A 19082-nucleotide genomic window follows, 5' to 3' on the forward strand; every position below is an offset into this window, starting at 1 on the left:
GGAAAGTCCTTGAGACTCTAATCTTCAATAAACCACCAGAAAACTGGAAGTGGTACTGTGGCTCAAGTGGTAGAACACTAGCCTTGAGCTGAAGAGCTGAGGGACAGCACCCAGGCCCAGAGTTCAAGCCCCACAACCAACAACAAATAAAGCCAGAAGTGGAGTTGTGGCTCAAGTGGTATAGTGCTAGCGTTAAGCAAAAAAACTTAGGGACAGTGCTTAGTCTCTTAAGCTCAACCACAGGATTGGCTAAAAAAATTTTTTTAACCAAAAACAATTGGGTGCTGATAGCTTATACTTGTAATCTTAGCTACTCAGGAGGCTAACATCTGAGGATCAAAGTTTGTAGCCAGCCAGGGAAGACAAATCCTCAAGAGACTTATCTCCTATTTATTTATTTTTTTTGGATCCGGTCGTGGGGCCTGAACTCTGGGCCTGGGCGCTATCCCTCAGCTCTTCAGCTCAAGGCTAGCGCTCTATCACTTGAGCCACAGCGCCACTTCCAGCTTTTTTCTTTTTGCTTATGTGTTGCTGAGGAATCGAATCCAGGGCCTCATGAATGCAAGGCAAGCGCTCTACCACTGAGCCACCTTCCCAGCCCAGACTTATCTCCTGTTAACCACCAAAAAGCTAGAAGTTAAGCTGTGGCTCAAGTGCCAGTCTTGAGTGAAAAAGCTAAGAAACAGAGCCCTGGCCTTGAGTTCAAGCCCCAGTATCAGCACATACATACACACACACACACACACACACACACACACACACACACACACACACACACACACACACACGCATGCACGCATGCACGCACGCACACTACAATTCTTGGGCTAAGGGAAGAGCTCAGTGATAGAGGGTTTGGCTAGCATGTGCAAAGTCCCAGAATCTATCTCCAGCACCACAAAAAGAAGGGCAGCTTTAGGGCTCCCAGAGGGAGCAGTCCTGAGCTAATAATTCCTTGCTTGTGTGTGGAGCTGTGGTCCTTGACAAGATGCTGACGTGACCAAATTTACCAAGCTGCACTGCTTCCCCCTGCTGGAGACGGCACTCTTCTTCCTAATGTCCTGGAGTACATTTCTCTTGGCAGAAGCCTGTGGATTTACAGGTGGGTTCTCTCTCTCCTCACTGAAGCTGGTACTGGAGCCTAAGGGGGAAAGACTCTTTCTATAGCAGCTACATGTAGGTGATTAACTGCCCAACGAGTGTGTGCATGGAGGTTTGCAGAGCCACGATAGTGTCCTGTCTTCATGAAACATTTAGCTTCAAAACACCTTCCTTTTTTTCTTTTGTATTGGTCCTGGGGCTTGAACTCACGGCCTGGGCACTTTCCCTTAGCTTTTTTTGCTCAAGGATAGCTCTCTACCACTTGAGCCACAGCTCTAATTCCAGCTTATTTGTGGTTAATTGGAAGTAAGTATCTCACAGTCTTTGCTTTGAGATCATGGCTTTGATCCATGATCCTCAGATCTTGGCCTCCTGAATAGTTAGGGTTACAGACATGAGTTTTCCTGTTGTTTTAAAGATAACCTTTACTATTCCAAATTCACTTTTTTGTTCTTGCATCCTTATTCTAATTATAAATGTTTATTTGTCAGGGTTACTGAATATAGTTACATCTTAATTTGTATCCTCCCACAAGTTGTTATGTTACTTTACAAACACTAGAAATAACCCATAATGTGTGCCCTTTAAAGGTCTTTTTTTTTTTTGCATCTACTTAGATGACATAGAGTGTAGCTTTTCATTGTTTTGTCTCTGGGCTAGTCAATGTTTTTCAATGCTATGCTTGTGTGTGTGTGTGTGTGTGTGTGTGTGTGTGTGTGTGTGTGCGTGTGTGTGTGTGCGTGTGTGTGTGCGCACGCATGCGCCAGTCCTGGGGCTTGAACTTTTTTGCTTGATAATAATGCTCTACACTAGTCTTGAGCTGAAGAGCTGAGGCACAGTGCCCAGAGTTCAAGCCCAGTGACCGACCAAAAAAAAACAACAACAATAGTGCTTTACCACTTGAGCTAAAACTCCACTTCTGGCATTTTTTGGTGGTCAATTGGAGAGAAGAATCTCATGAGCTTGCCCCCCACCTCCCCTGCACCTCCCTGGGTTGGCTTCAAACCTTGAATCTCAGATCTCAGCCTCCTGAGTAGCTACGATTACAAGCTTGAGCCACCTGTGCCTGGCAATACCATGCTTTTAAAGTGTCAGTTTCACATAGAAATGCTTGGAACCAGAAGTGTTTTGGATATCAGCTCTGTGATCTGTGTGTGTGTGTGTGTACATGTGCGTGCATGTGCATGGGCATGTGTATGTGTGGTAGGACTGGGGCTTGAACTCAGAAGTATTGTACTCTTGAATGGCTTTTTTCCCTCAAGAATGGTGCCTTACCACTTGAACCATACTTCTAGGTCAAGCTTTTTGCTGGTTAATTGGAGATAACTGTCTCTCAGAATTGTTTTCTCAGGCTGACTTTGAATCATAGTCCTGAAATCTCTGCCTCCTGAGGAGCTAGGATTATAGTGCCTGACTTAAAAAAAAAAATCTCTTCCTAGGTGTAGTAGCTGTCCTTTTCTGTGGAATCACGCAAGCTCATTATACCTACAACAATCTGTCTGTGGAATCAAGAAGTCGAACAAAACAGGTGAGGAGGGCCTTGGTGCTGACTGGTGGACTATGCATGCACAATAAAAATGCTCAGTGTTAATGGCATCCTCTTGTCTTCTCTGTGCAGCTCTTTGAGGTGTTACACTTCCTGGCTGAGAACTTCATCTTCTCCTACATGGGCCTGGCACTGTTTACCTTTCAGAAACACGTTTTCAGCCCCATCTTTATCATTGGTGCTTTTGTATCCTTTTCTGGCTCTATGGTTTTCCACACAGAAGCAAGCACTGCTGGAAAAAGCTATGTTTCTCCTCCTCGTTATTTTTATTATTATTCCTGTCTTGGGTGAGTGACAAAACCAGTGCTAACTAGTTCATGATAGCTTTACAATGAGAAAGGGAAGCTTTGTGTGATGCTTCAGAAAGCTAATGCATTTGATTGTATTGAGTACATTTGAGGATTTAAAGGAATGCTGTTCATGTTCAGCCCATCTCTTCTACTTTTTTATGTTTGGCTATTGCTGTTTTACAGAGTTCCCTCCTGGGCAAATCTAAAAATCAGCAACTCTGTCTGCCCCCAGAGTTCATGAACTGCTATCCAAGATGGTCTCTGAGTTCTATCTTTCTTGCTCTCAACTGCGCACTCAGTATGACTGCCCTTCATCATGGTGCCTAGGGATGCATGGGGTGCCTGTGGAAATTAACACTTCCAGCTGCCCTGTCCACTGCTATGGATCACAATGTGAAAGAATCCTTTATTTTTCAAAAAAAGAAAAGAAGGAAGGGAGGGAGGATAAGCAAAAGAAAAGAAAAAAATATTGGATAGGCAGGAAAGATAAAGAAAGAAAGAGAAAAATATTTGGCTCTTGGACCTGGTCCCATTGTGAATGCAGTTTTTAAAAAGGAGGCTTGGTTTTAGGGGTGGACTTCTGTTAAGGATGGAAGGATGAGTGCTGAGCAATGGATCACTATCTGAGGGCTTAGCTAGCCCGGCCTTTGATACCATTGTTGTCATTAAAGTGAACTTTCTAGGGCTTGATTTCAAGATCCTGCTCAGAAGTTCCCATTCCTTTTCACCAATTCTGGGGTCTCATGGGAATCCTTAGCTGTTGGAATGTTGGCCAAGAAGGAGTGTTTTTGTCTTTGGGGCTTTCCCATTCTTGCACAGAAATGGCTGGCCGTCATAAACTACCAGGCATTGCCAGGGTTGGCTTCCTTCTAGCTAGAGTGCCATATGTTTAAATGAATGGATTTGCACACTCGCCAGACAAATGGCTCAGAATCTGCAGAGTTAATTGTTTTTCATCTTCATTCAGAAAGACCTGGCATGCTGTTCTGATTTATATTCCTAGCACAGCACCCTGGAAGTGATAGTGAGAGTACGGCCTTAGTTTACAGAGCAGGGCCTGCCCGGGGTTTGGGTTGAGCTGTGGTTCCCTTTGGGAATGCTTAAGGCTACTAACCACTTGTGGACTTCCTTTCACCTGTGGGAAGCAGTGTGCTTTATAAGCATTACCTGTTGTCTTCTGTTAGAAACAAAATATTATAAAATGAAAAATGTGAAGAAAAACAATTTTTAAAGAAGAAAACAAGTCTGTACTCTTCTACCCTGGAGAAATTAGAAGATAGTTCAGCCCTGGTTTCTGTCTGAAACAGCTGGGCTCCTGCAGCTGGCACATTGCCTCAACGGAAGCTGCCTGTTCCTGTGGCTCCCATGGGGGTTTCCTTCTCTGAACAGAGGACTGTGCAGCTCTCTCTGTTGGGGCACTGTCTAAACTTGGCAAGTGAGAGATGACTGGTTTCCCTGAATTCTTTGTTGCCCACAGTCGAGTTCCTTTTCCATATCCTTCCTTTGCCATTTCTTACATCTCCAAAGGACATGTGAACTACTTAAGTAGACAAGTCTCCCTGGGTTGATTCTTGTCACTTCATGGTGTGAATGCTTTGTTTCCCTAACTCTCATTTGCAGGCTGTTCCTGCACATTGGTGTCTCTGCGGTTTACTTGTAAGTGAAGCTTGCAAGCTCTTATTTAGGGTTTGACACCAGGTTTAGTCATTTTTCATTCTTGTGAGTTTTCTTCTAGTAGAGCTCAACACACTGGCTTTTCTCAGCTCCCACTGCTATGATGGAACTTTAGCTTATCTCTGGACTCATTGGACATTGAAGAGTTGGTCAATACCAGTTGAATTATGTCTAAAAGTACCATGTTTAATAAGCTAAAATTATCTTTGTGAACCAAGAAGTAAGGAAGTTGGCCAGATGATTCCCATTTTGTTGTTGAGAGGTTTTTGTCTAGAGGGAAACTTGATAGCCTGGCTTTTTTGGGTAGCTCTCTGAATCATAGCATTCCTAAAATTACCTGGTCAACCCAGTGTCAGTGTGTTATGCCTATAATCCTAGCTATTAAGTAGGCTGAAATCTGAGGCTTGTAATTTGAAGCCAGCATGGGTAGGAAAGTCCATGAGACTATTATCTCCACTAAAAGGTTTGAAGTAGAGGTGTGGCTCAAATGGTAGAACAGTAGCTTTCAGTGAGAAAGGTAAAGGACAATACCCCGGCCCTGAGTTCAAGCCTCAGTATTGGTAAGCATGCGCACATGCTTGCGTGTGTGTGCACGTGCGCGCACACATACACACACACAGACACAGATTCCCTACTCAAGTAGAGTTTGTGTAAACATGCCATTCTGGAAAGCGTTGACCCCTTAACCTTCACCTGGTGATCAGGTTGCCATCTTCCTGGGTAGAGCTGCGCACATCTACCCGCTCTCCTTCTTCCTCAACTTAGGCAGAAGACACAAGATCGGCTGGAATTTCCAACACATGATGATGTTTTCAGGTAACAATAAAAGTATAAATATAAAGCAGATTAGTCTTATTTAGCAAACAATGATAGGATGATTACAATATAATCAATAAGCTTTGTAAAACATTCAATTTTTCTGTTTCTTTGGTATTCTGTATAGTACAGATGTAGAATTCAACTGAATCAGTACTGTTTTAGAAGCCATCCTACCAAGAGAAGTCTCTTCTGAAATATTTTCATATTTATTTATTTATTTACTTATTATTTTTATTTTGTCAGTTGTTGGGCTTGAACTCGGCCTGGGCCCTGTCCCTCAGTTCTTCAGCTCAGGGCTAGTGCTCTACCACATGAGCCACAGCGTCACTTCTGCTTTTCTGGTAGTTTATTGGAGATAAGAGTCTCAGGGACGATTGTTTCTAACACATTTATAAGATTATTTCTTTGTTGCTTTGTATGTCCCTCTCCCATGGTATAACTCCTGCTTTCACTGTATTTGAGGTTGGTATAATTTGTGGAGGGGAAGGGAAAAAAACAAATCGTTTAAATAGGGATACATCTGGATCCATTGCAACAATGAGATGTACAAGTTGTTATGTGGAAAAACGAACTTTACATCTTTGGTGGAGGGGGGGAGGAGGATTGAATGGGGGTGGGGGGGGGAGAATGGGAAGGGATGGGAAGGGGAAACGAGGAGGCTACAATGCTTGATAAGAAATGTACTCATTATCTTGCCCATGTAAGTGTAACCCTTCTGTACAGTATTTTCACAATAAAAAAAAATGTCAAAGGTCAAAAAAAAAAAAAAAGAGTCTCAGGGACTTTCCTGCCCAGGCTGGCTTTGAATCGTGATCTTCAGATCTCTGCCTCCTGAATAGCTAGGATTACAGGTGTGAGTCATCGGCACCTGGCTTCATATTTATTTTTGTCAGTGAAGGGACCTGAAGATATATGAGTATTCAAAGTGCTTGATTATTTTCTGGTAGATATTTCTAACCTTTAGGCTTCTGGAAGGGCTCCTGATCAAACTTTAGAAAGATCAATAAGGAGAAGAACCTAAAGCTACATCACTCAACCGCCTCCAGCTATAATATCCTCCTTACTTATAAAATAATGAACTTGAACTAATTACCTGAAGTTCCTTATAGTTGTGACTTTCTGTGGATCAAAAAACAAAATATACTCACAAACAAGATGAGCTCAAACCTAGGACTTAACAAACTGTGACAACTCTGTTCACTTTCCACTGTCACCCACATGCCTCTTATGACACTGTAAAGCAGAAAGTCCTAGAAAAGCAAGTGAGGGGACAAGGCAATAAGGCAAGTTGTGGAAGTGAAGAAGGGTAAGATCACCTGGCACAAATGACTGCAGGAATGAAATCCAGGTTAGAGCCATCTCTGTAGATCAGGGGTGAGATGCTAGGGGCAAAGGCTACTATACTTTTAGAGGTCTCCCTGCTCTGTGAGGAGAGAAGGGGGCTGACCAGAGGGTAGAGTGAGTAGTAGCTGTTTTTACTGCTTGTGCAGTGGTTCTTGGGAGCCTCACAGAGACACATTGCCATCACACCAAATGGCAGTGCTCTGTAAAACACTCACCATTCTGGGTATAATCCTTCATCTGCATGTCCACATCATCTTTTTTTGTGTGTGCCCATCATGGGGCTTGAATTCAGGGCCTAGGCACTGTCTCTGAGCTTTTTTGCTCAGGGCTAGCACTCTACCATTTGGGGTATAGCTGCACTTCCAGTTAATTGGAGATAAGAATCTCATGGGCTTTCTTGAAAGCCCAGGCTGGCTTCAAATTGTGATTCTCAGATCTCAGCCTCCTGAGTAGCTAGGATTATAGGCATGAGACACTGGCACCTGGTGCACATTGTTTTCTTAAAAGCCACTGTTTTTAGAAGATATGGCTCAAGTGGTAGAGTGAAAAAGCTAAGCAAGAGCTTGTAGCCCTGAGTTCAAACCCCAGGACCAGCACACACACACACACACACACACACACACACACACACACACACACACACACAGCCATAGATATAGATTGTAGACAATAAAAAGGCTGGCCTCCTTCAAGGTTCCCACAGTCTACAGGGTTCATTAGTTTGTTCTTAAGAGATGGCAGTTGCACAAAAAGGTATGAGGGACAGAGGGACAAGAAGAAGGCTCAAGCTGTCTCCACAGAGTGAGCTAGCATTTAAGGGTCCCTGGAAGAAATGGCACTCCAGGAGGGAACAGGGTAGAAAGCAGACAAGCATAGGCCAGGTGGCTCTTGGGGGCAGAGGTATTCACAGCCTGGTAAAACTAGGCACATGCAGCAGTCAGGAAGAGGGAGATGAAGTGGAGCTGTGGCTCAAGAGATAGAGTGCCAGCCTTGAGTCCAAAAGCTGTGGGACAAAGCTTAGGCCCTCAGTTCAAGCCCCAGTATTGACAGAAAAATTAAGTAAGTAAAGTAAGTAAGTATGGGGATATGAGGAAAGAAAACATTGTGGAAATGGTTTCAAGACCTTTTAGTTGTAACAAAATCACCTGTTGGGCTTATCCGAGCACAGATTGTAGGCCCCACTGCCTCCTTGCTGGATTTTAGGGGTGTGTGGCCCTCTACAATTTGCATTTCTCACACATTCTCACAGGCTGCTGTTTTAAGAAAACTTTGAGAACCACTGCTTTAGAGCCAAGACCACAGAGAAGTTCCAGGGGTGTGCCAAAGAGTTTGAGTTTTTACCCAGGGGCAGTGGGGAAACATTGATAGCTTGGTAAAGAAGGATCATGGTGAGCACTTGTGTCCACACTAGGAAAATCCTGACAGATAAGACAAAGACAAATCAGAGGTTACTGTCTAAATTTAGGTAAACATCAGGTGCAATCATCATTTTCCTTACAAGATGGCTGAAAAATATACAGTGCTATTTTAAGCTGTCACCAATACAATGATTTGATGCTGGAAGAAATCTGGCTATTGAAAGAACCCCATTCTGCAAAGCTTCGAAATAGCTGAGGCTCCAATTTAATATTGCTTAAAATGAAAGACATGCATCATACACTGTCTCTCTCTGCTACCCAAGTTCTCCTTTTTGAGACAATATAGAGAGGCTTCAGTATTAATCCTGAGGACCTCATTGGCCATTACAAATCTAGATGAGTAACATTTTAGTACATTTCTCTAGGACAGGCTAATAGGAAACACTAACTTTGCTCTGTTTTTGAATGTAACTTTTCTTGAGTCAATCTCCTTTAGTGAATTATAATGACTCTCACAGATTATGTTGGTAATGATGAAATTTTGGGAAAGGCAAAAGGTATAAAGAAAGTAAATCTATTGGCCATCCTTCTTTCCTCTTCAGAGAAGTTTCTCTTTAACTCTTTAGCCCACTTATTTATTGGGCAGTAGTTTCTTTGAAGATTTGTTGTTGGGGGACAATTCCCCTTTTTAAAATCTTTTTTTTCTTCTTTTTTATTGTGAAAATACTGTACAGAGGGGTTACAATTACATGGACAAGATAATGAGTACATTTCTTATCAAGCATTGTAGCCTCCTCCTTTGTTTCCCCTTCCCAACACTTCCTATCCTCCCCCTGCCCCCCCCCAACAACAGATGCTGGAGGGGATGTGGACAGAAGGGAACCTTACTGCATTGTTGGTGGGAGTGTAAACTTGTTCAACCACTTTGGAAAGTAGTATGGAGGTTCCTCAATAGACTGCACATAGAGCTCCCCTATGATCCAGCAATGCCACTTTTTGGCATTTACCCAAATGATCACAAACAAGACCATACTAAAGCTACCAGCATGACTATGTTTATTGCACATTATTTACCATAGCTAAGATATGGAACCAACTCAGATGCCCCTCAGTAGATGAATGGATCAAGAAAATGTGGTATATATACACAATGGAATTCTATGCCTCCATCAGAAAGAATGACATTGCCCCATTTGTTAGGAAATGGAAAGACTTGGAAAAAATTAAGTGAAGTAAGCCAGGCCCAAAGAAACATAGGTCCCATGGTTTCCCATATTTGCAATAACTAGTACATGTCTGAGTCAAGCAGAAAAGGTCAGGTTAGTTGATGTTAGGGAAATGAACCCTAAGATATGTATTCAAATGTTTTTTTTTCTTTCATGCAATTGTTTCTAACACATTTATAAGATTATTTCTTTGTTGCTTTGTATGTCCCTCCCCCATGGTATAACCCCTGCTTTCACTGTATTTGATGTCGTTATAATTTGTGGAGGGGAAGGGAAAAAACAAATCGTTTAAATAGGGATACAGGTGGACCCATTGCAACAATGAGATGTACAAGTTGTTATGTTGAAAACGAACTTTACTACTTTGGTGGGGGGGAGGAGGATTGGGTAGGGGGGCAGGAGGAGGATGGGAAGGGATGGGAAGGGGAAACAAAGGAGGAGGCTACAGTGCTTGATAAGAAATATACTCATTATCTTGCCCATGTAATTGTAACCCCTCTGTACAGTATTTCACAATAAAATAAAAAGGGTGGGATTGTTATGAGGAATCTGGGCTAACTAGGATTCAAATGTACTTGTGGACCTGGGATAGTTTATCTTGAAAAATAAAGTTAGATAATAATAATAAAAATAAAGAGTTGATGTTAAAAAATGAAAGTAAATCTAACTTTCCATTCTTATGTTGGATGAGAATTTATACTTGTTATACACTAAACATGTTGGATTCTGTCTTTACTATAAACAAAGTATGGAAAGGAACTTTTAAAAAAGCATACAAAGATAAACTGATCTTTCCGTTTGGTCCTTGCAGGCCTCAGGGGAGCAATGGCATTTGCTCTGGCTATCCGTGACACAGCCTCATATGCTCGCCAGATGATGTTCACGACCACTCTCCTCATTGTCTTCTTCACTGTCTGGATCATTGGTGGAGGTACAACACCCATGTTGTCCTGGCTTAATATAAGGTTAGTTCAGAACCAAGTTAAGTTTTGTTTCTAAAATGGTCAAATGTCACGTTATGGAGAATGCTCAATGGACTGTGCAGCGTGTGTGATGGCTTAGTTCATGTAAGGTTTCAAGTCTTTTCTGTTCTTTTTAGGGGCGAGAAATTATTTTTTTTTATTAAGAAGTTGAAGCACTGGAATTTTCTAGAAGAAAAAAATGTTTTCATTACAATTTTTGCCAGAGCACACAGGAAATTAGAAACACCTGGGTCTTGCTAGTACAGTGACATCAGGGGTGAGAATTAAAAAACTCTTAAAGCTGCAGGAGTGGGATCATATCACATTATTTCTTTGCTGGTAAGGGTCTTGAACTAAGGGCTTCTCGCCTTTTTTTGCTCACAGCTGGTGCTCTACCACTAGAATCATGCTTCCAGTCTGACATTTTGCTGATTAATTGGAGGTTGCAGGTTGTTCTGTTCAGGCTAACTTTGAACAGTAATCCTCAGATCTTAGCCTCCTGAGTAGCTAGGATTATAGGAGTGAGCCACCAGTGCTAGGCTTCCCATTCTTTTTGATGAAACCTTGGGTCTGAAGGATGAGCTCCTCAGCCAAAGATTTTTTTTTAAAAAAGAAACACATAGAGCTTTGCTTGAACATGAAGCTCATGCTGAGTGTTTCCTTCCTTGAGTGTACTGAGGAGGTGACATTTCCTGTGCAAGCCTCATGTGTTACAACTTGTGGGTGTCCTTTGCCTTTCTGTGGCTTTGTCTGAACAGAAGACCACTCACCTGAGTTTGATTTTTTAAAAGTATTTGAATTTCTAACTCTGTGAGCTCTAGCACCTTATGAGCAATAGGACATAAAAATAGGGTTCCAAGATTCCCCCCACCTCCACCACTATGCTGGTGCTGGCTCAAGACACACCCTTCACATCTTTAAGCCCCCAGTTTTCCTCAGCATTAAATGAAGGCTGTCTGTCAGACTCCTTCCAGGGCCCTGCAGCTCTAAATGTTGCTCTTGGCATCACTGGATGTGCTCTGGCTACCTGCCATAGTGTCAGATCTGCACAGGGTGACCTGATCACATAAAGAAGTACTTGGACGGGGTGCTAGTGGCTTTCACCTATAATTGTAGCTACTCAGGAGGCTGAGATCAGGGGATTGAGGTTCCGAGCAAGCCTTGGCAAACAAGTGCACCAGACTCTTATCTCTAATTAACCAGCAAAAAGCTGAAGTAGAAATGTGGGTCAAGTGGTAGTGCACCAGCTGTGAGCAGAAAAGTCCTAGTGAAATGAGAGTGCAAAACTCAGACTTCAAACACAAGTATCAACACACATACAAGGAAAGAAGGAAGGAAGGAAGGAAGGAAGGAAGGAAGGAAGGAAGGAAGGAAGGAAGGAAGGAAGGAAGGAAGGAAGGAAGGAAGGAAGGAAGGAAAGAAAAAGAAAGAAAAAAGGCCCTTGGGTAGTACAAAGGCATGGGGAGCCATTCTCAGACGATCCACAAGGTGGCGATGTTTGTTTCTTTCTCTGCTGGTTTTTTATATTCCTAATTGTAGTTGAGTAGACTGCAGCCTGTACATAGCTCAGAGGTGAGGAAATTAACAAGGATCTCCTAGCCATCCTTGGAGTTGAGAGGGAAACTGGAATTTAGGAGAATACTCAGTTCCAGAGGCTTTTGTGTTAGTTGGGGCAGGGATTCTTGGCCTTCCCCACTGCCAGCTCTAACATTTCTGGACTGGTGCCTTAGTCTACAGATCCAGGAGAGACCCAAGTTGCAGGTGCTCCTCAAGGTAATTCTTATAGTATTCCTATAAGGGAGATATCAGTTGGGGAAAGTGAGACATAGAATAGCATCTTTCCCCAAGGTCTCAGCACTTTAAATAGATAAGCTTTGATTGGATGCCAGGAAGTCTTCCACAGGCTTTCCTCACATAGGACTCTAAGAAGGATTGTGCTCAGGAATGTTTTCATGGCCTGATGATTAGAATTTCTACTTCCTGATATGAATACCAAGGATTGGATTGAAGGAACTAATCTGTCCTTGGGAGTATAAACCTAAAGAAAAACTTCACAGTTCAGAAGTTTTATAAAACCTTGAGATAGGCTGTGTGTGTGGTGATTCATGCCTGGTACCCTAGCTACTCAGGTTGCTGAGATATGAGAATCACAATTTGAAGCTAGCCTTGGCAAAAAAAAAAAGTCTGTGAGACTCTTATCTCCAGGAAATCGCTCCAAAGCCAGAAGTGGAAATGTGGCCAGGTGGCGGTGGCACACACACGTACTCACTCACACACACACACACACACACACACACACACACACTCCTACCCCATGCTCAGAGCAGGAGCAGCTATCTCTGAAGCACAAGGCAAGGATGCCTAAACTAGGTTGGGGACTCATAGGAAGGAGAAAATAAGAGTGATTATCAAACAGGCAACCAACAGTGCTGCCCCATCAGTCAGTTTCAGCACCTCACAATGTGAGACATTGTATTCTAAGTGCTTTCTGAATATAATCGACTCTGTATTTCTGATTTGGTCCATCCATTTGTCTGTTCCTTCAATAATTCCATACTGGGTTATTTTTTGGTAGTTTGTATTTGTGCCAGTACTGTGGCTTAAACTGAGGTGGCTTAACGTAGCTTTTCACTCAGCCACTTGAACCATGTTCTGACTTTTTACTGGTCAAATGGAGAAAAGTCTAGTGGACTTTCCTGCTGGGATTGGCTTCAAATGTTGATCTTCAGATCTCAATCTCCTGAGTAGCTAGGATTACAGGTGTGAGCCACCAGTGCCTGGTTCCACACTGTTTTAACTATAGTTGTGCAATAATTTGGCATCAGGTAAATAGATTCTTCCCAGTTTATTCTTCTTCTCAAAAACTATTGGTTGCTCTAGTTCTGTATCATGTACATTTTAGAATAAGCTTATCTGTATCCAAAAATAAAGTATTTCTCTGAGCAAGCATGATAACTCATACCTGTAATACCAGCAGTCAGGAGGCTGAAACAGGAGTTTGAAGCCAGCTTGGACTATACAGAGAACCCTTGCCTCCAAAAATAAATAAATACATCTTCATTATGGTCTAACTTCCAACTCAGGAACATAGTATATTTCACTACTTAGATCTTCATTGATTTCTTTCATTAGTATTTTGTTTTTACATGTACATTGTTAGATAATAGATCCTGTCAATTTGCTAAATTAATTTGTTCTAGGAGGAGTTTTGATGGGATGCTTTTTATATATTGTTGAGGATTCTCTACATAGATCATTACATCATTTGCAAATAGTGACAGTTTTATTTTATCCTTTTCAGTCAGTGTGCCTTTTTTTCTTACCTTATTCTTCTGACTGATTTTCAGTACCATGTTTAATGATAAGAATATGAATAGATACCTTTGCCTTGCTCCCTGTATTAAAAAAGAATCATTCAGTCTTTTACCATTAGGCATCATAGTAGCTATAGGACTTTTGTAGCTATTCACTCAAGTTGAAGAAATTCCTATCTATTTGGATTTTTTGGGAGTTTTCCTTTTCTTTTTATCAGGAACATGCATTTTTTTCTACCACTTGTTCATATGATTCTTTTGTCTTGTCTAGCCCTGTGGTGGATTACATTGATTAGTTCTCAAATATTGAACTGGTCTGCTTCTCTGAAATAAATCCTGCTTGGTATATGAATTTACATATTGCAAAATTTGCATATTGCTAAATTTGTGAGCAAATACTTTTGTTAAACCTTTTGTGGCTACGTGTCTTGTTGGATTTCCCCAGCTTAAAGGGACACACATGAAGTGGTGGTGTTGATGGGGTGGGGAGGCAGTGGAAGGATACACAGCCATTGGACTGAATGAACAGGTAACTTTCACACACTAGAGGACAGTGATACAGTCACTGAAGGACAAGTAAGAACACTTCGCTTGGTATAATTTATATAGATTGAAAATGTATTATGATACAGTTTTTTACAAGAAAATATTAAAAAATAAAGGTGGAGAGAGGCCCTGATTCTTTAGGTAATAACAGTTATAGCAGAATTTGGTTTTCAGTACTGAGATTTGCACTTAGGGCCTTAAAGCACTTTATCATTTCAGCCATGCCTCCAGCTCTCTTTGGTTTGGCTATTTTTTTACATAGGGTCTTGCTTTTTTCCCAAATGAGTGGACCACGATCCTCCCATTTACTCTTTGCACATAGAATGACAGGTGTGCACTACCATGCTCAGCTTTGTAAATGAATATTTTTGAGAGTTCTAAAATACATTATTAAGATACATTTTAAAGAATTTTATAATACATTATTTGGGATATAGATTTTTTTCACACCTGTAGTATTCTTATCCACACCCTCTGACACTTGTGAAGAATACCATCAAGCATATTTGTACTTGACATATTCTAGGTAGTTTTTCCAGATACATTTTTGAAAATCAGTTTGGGGAAGGACTTCATTAACTAAGGTGGACCAAAAGGTTCTTTTTCTTTGATGAGAGCTAGGTACTTCCTCACACAGTTCTTAAGCTCTGTTAAATTAAAGTTCCCACATTTTCATTTGGCTCTTGCTAGTAAACAAGATCGCCTATGATTCAGGTTTTGCAGTGCCTTCATATCTAAAACTTTTACACTGCCCTTTTTAAAGCATTTATTTTGAGGAAATAAAAGGGCATTTGTCTAAATACATACATGAAGTATATATATTTTCTGTCATTCTAAAACAAATTTGTGTAGGAATGTTTTGCTGAATGTTAAATTTGGAAATGTAATGCTCCACATTATTAGAAATATTGTCTGTTAACTAGTTCAGATTTTTAAATAAAATACTTTAGACTGTTAAAACTATATGTAGAAAATCTTTCCTAATTGAAATTAAAAGAACATCTTAAAATATTAGAATGAAAATAAAATAATACCAATGAAAAAAAGAGGTTTAAAATATCACTTGGTACTCAAAGGTAATGTCCTGTACATGGAAGAACTAGGGTTTTGGGTTCCAAGATCCTAACTTGGAAAATTCCTGTCACCATTTCTACCTCTTTATTTTACCTCTAATCCTCAGTTTCCTTACCAGATTTCAAACAGGGACAATCCTAGTGTGATGATCAAATGTGATTATATGTAAATGTGATGCAAGATTCGATCATTGGAGGCTGGGAAGAGTGGAGCTCAGTGGTATTTTGTCTACCATGTGGAAGGCCCTGACTTCCATCCCCAGAACAACCACCCCAAAAAGAATTCTCTCATTAAATATGCCCGGTGGCACATGAAACCCTTAGTACATTTAGCTATTACATTATCTGCTATTGCTATTATTATGATTACAATTACCCAACAATAGTGCTTCTCACATTAAAGGAATCCTAACTTGTTTTTCTGGTATTTGTTACAGTTTTTCAATTCTGTAGTATTATGGGATGGTTCAAATCATATTCTGAATATGTAAGTAACTGGAAGTATCACCTTAAGAACTGTCAAAGCCGGGCTCCAGTGACTTACACCTGTAGGCTGAGATCAGACAATTATGGTTCAAAGCCAGCCCAGGCAGGAAGGTCTGTGAGACTCTTATCTCCAATAAACCACCAGAAAATGGGAAGTGACATTGTAGCTCAATGTAGAGTGCTTGCCTTGAACTGAATAGCTGAGGAACAGTGCCCATGCCCAGAGTTCAAGCCCCACGACCGACAAAACAAAACAAAAACTGTCAAAGTCAGTGCCACTGGCTTATGTCTATAATCCTCAGGACGCTGAGATCTGAGGACTAATATTCAAAGCTAGCTAGGACAGAAAAGTCCATGAGACTCTTATCTCCAAGTATCCAGCAAAAAGCCAGAAGTAGACCTGTATGTAGCTCAAAGTGAAAAAGTAGAATACCCAGGCCCTGAATTCAAGCCCCAATACTGCCACACACACACACACACACACACACACACACACACACACACACACACACACACACACACACACACGTACTCACTCACACACACACACACACACACACACACACACACACACAGAGACAGAAATGTCAGATTCTTGCTTGCATATTTCAGAGGACAGAGTAACATGAGATTTGGGGCATTGTCCAACACAGTGCTTCTCAACATTTATTTTACATTAATGTGTTCCCCCTTAAGATCCTCAAAAACTTTTTTTCAAACTTTTTATTTATTTATTGAGCATTGCTACCCCCTCCTTTGTTTTTCTTCTGCTATCCCTTCCCTACTCCACTCCCTCCCCAGGAAGTTGGAAAGTTCATTTCCAACATAGTGTCTTGTGAGTCTCATTGTTGCAATGGGTCATCCTGTGTCCTTGTTTCAGCATTGTGTTATTCCCCTTCCCCTCCCCAAATTAGATAAAGGTATATACAAGACGCAGGGTACCAAAATCAAATACAGTGTCAACAGGATATACCATAGGGGGAAGAACTTACAAAAGAAACAAAAAAAAATCACATAGTACATTAAAAACAATGACAACAAAGAAAAACCTCTTGGGGTTTATTTTGCTTATCATCATCTAATATGGCCATATGTCCATAGCTTTTGAGCTTTTCTGCTCCAATGACTTACTGTAGTGAAAATTTCATACCACCAGATACTCTTGATGTGCTAACCTACTATAGTGCTCTGGATATCTCCAAACCATTATGCTATCAAGAATTTTCCTTTCATTCCCCCAAGAACCAATTTCCATCCTCATAGGAAGGGCATCTCCCCCCATGGAGTGCAGGGTCTCAACCAAAGGCAGTTTTGTCCCCCAGAAGACATTTGTGAACATATAGAGATGTTCTTTATTGGCAGCTTGAAGCAGTGCATATTGCTGCTATTAGTACCTTGTGGGTGGAAGTCAGGGATACAACCCACGATGCACAGGACAACTCCCCCCACACACACACATACACCAGAGAATTATTTGGCCCATAATGTCAATAGTGCTGAGTTTGCAACACCCTGCTATAATGTGATGGAAACATGCATTGTATTCTTAAGCACCCCAGAAGTGACTAGGGAAGGTCAAAGTGGACCGGGTCAGATCTTAAGGCCACAGGTGAAGAGAACATACAATAGATGTTGGGTACCTGGTGCAGGCAGAACCTGTGGGCAATGTGATTTGTTTGTTTCAGATACAGATAATTTTTTCCAGGCACTGGTGGCTCACTCCTGTAATCCTAGGCTGAGATCTAAGGACTGCAGTTCAGTGCCAATCCAGGCAGAAAAGTCCAGGAGACTTATTATCTCCAATAAAACTCATAAAAAGAAGTAGTGCTGTGGCTCAAGTGGTAGAGCAAAAGAAGCTCAAGGACAGTCCTGAGTTCAAACCACAGGACTGGCAAAAAGTCCTAGAGGAAAGGAAAGGAGGGGAGGAGACAGGAGGGAAGAGGGGAGAGGGAGAGGAAAGGAAAGGAAAGGAAAGGGGGTATCATTTTAATCTTAAGGACTGTTGCTTGGGTTTTTTCAATAATATATTGGCTTTTGTTTTTTTGTCAAATATGTGTAAAATGTATATAAGTACTCTAAATATGTGTTCATTGCTTAGCGATAATTAACTTTTTTGTTTTCTTTTTGTGAGGTATAGACATATCTTGCTTATGAAACAGATGGATTTCTGAAAGTTGTATGAATTCATTTTCTGTAAGGTGTATTTGTTTCTTCATTCCCAATTGTTCCTTATTTGACCGGGCTCATAATATTGTTGCATTGTTGGTTTTGTGTGTGTGTGTGTGTGTGTGTGTGTGTGTGTGTGTGTGTGTGTGTATCTCACACGTGCTTGCGTGTGAATGCACACACATGCCAGTCCTGGGGCTTGAACTCAGAACCTGGATGCTGTCTCTTTTGCTCAAGGTTAGGACTGTAATTGAGTCACAGCTCCACTTATGGGTTTGCAGGGGATTTTTTTTAATGCTTAATTGTTGATAAAAGTCTCATGGACTCTCCTGTCCAGACTGGCTTTGAACCTCAGTCCTCAGATCTTAGCCTCCTGAGTAGCTAGAATTACAGGTGTGAGCCCCTGGTAGCTACCTCTAACACTGTTTATTTTTTTAATGGAATTAAGATTTAAATTCCTAGCCTGTGCTTTCCTGTGAGCTATGTTCCAGCCCTTTTTGCTTTAGGTATTTATTGAATAGGGTCTTATGCCTAGGCTGACATAAAAAACCTTTGAGCCTCATATTTACACTTGCTGGGTACTTGGGATGACAGGCTCATGTCACCTCATCCAGCTTTATTAGTTAAGATGGAAGTTTCATGAATATTTGCTTGGGCTGGCCTTGAATAGCAGCCCAGATTTCTGCCATCTAAGTAGCCAAAATTACAGATGTGGATGGCTGAGCCCCCAGCTTCTAACATTGTTGCTTTAAACTTACATTTAGCCACTTCTGCACTTGATCTTAGCCAAAAAGCTGAGAAGCAAGTTTTTAGCCACCCCTTTATCTCTCTGAGTTTTAGAGAATGGGGACAATTTAAAATGGATATGTAGCTTAGAGATTGCCTAGCATGCATGAGGCTCTGGGTCCCATTCCCAAAACAATTATAAAAGAGAATTTGGATCTACATACAAAGCGAAATGGCCTCTTCATAGATATGGTTTGGGTCATTGGGGCCAGGGTTCCTGACTCCCCTGTTGTTCCCATCATACTCATGGTCCCTTTTCTACTGCCCAGAGTTGGTGTGGAGGAGCCCTCCGAAGAGGATCAGAGTGCACACCGCTGGCAGTACTTCAGGTGACACAAGAGCATCCTCAGAAAACAATTAACTGGGCCTAGCTTTTCTCCTCTTTCTAACC

General features: G+C 41.4%; 1 protein-coding gene across 2 annotated transcripts in view; it reads left to right on the forward strand.

Annotated features, from left to right (window-relative positions):
• The window catches only part of Slc9a7 (solute carrier family 9 member A7), a 145059-nt gene that overhangs the window by 92691 nt on the left and 33286 nt on the right, over window positions 1–19082 (forward strand). Inside the window, exons 8-13 of one of the 2 annotated variants that reach the window (XM_042684481.1) lie at window positions 997–1102; window positions 2541–2629; window positions 2720–2833; window positions 5316–5427; window positions 10170–10323; window positions 18961–19020. In XM_042684481.1, coding sequence (XP_042540415.1) covers window positions 997–1102; window positions 2541–2629; window positions 2720–2833; window positions 5316–5427; window positions 10170–10323; window positions 18961–19020 — 635 coding nt within the window. The remainder of the gene's footprint in view (window positions 1–996; window positions 1103–2540; window positions 2630–2719; window positions 2834–5315; window positions 5428–10169; window positions 10324–18960; window positions 19021–19082) is intronic. The other variant, XM_042684482.1, reaches the window with a different exon arrangement.

The sequence above is a fragment of the Dipodomys spectabilis genome, unplaced genomic scaffold (assembly GCF_019054845.1).
Source record: "Dipodomys spectabilis isolate Male_0828 unplaced genomic scaffold, ASM1905484v1 ptg000087l, whole genome shotgun sequence".
In the NCBI taxonomy this organism is placed as follows: Eukaryota; Metazoa; Chordata; class Mammalia; order Rodentia; family Heteromyidae; genus Dipodomys; species Dipodomys spectabilis.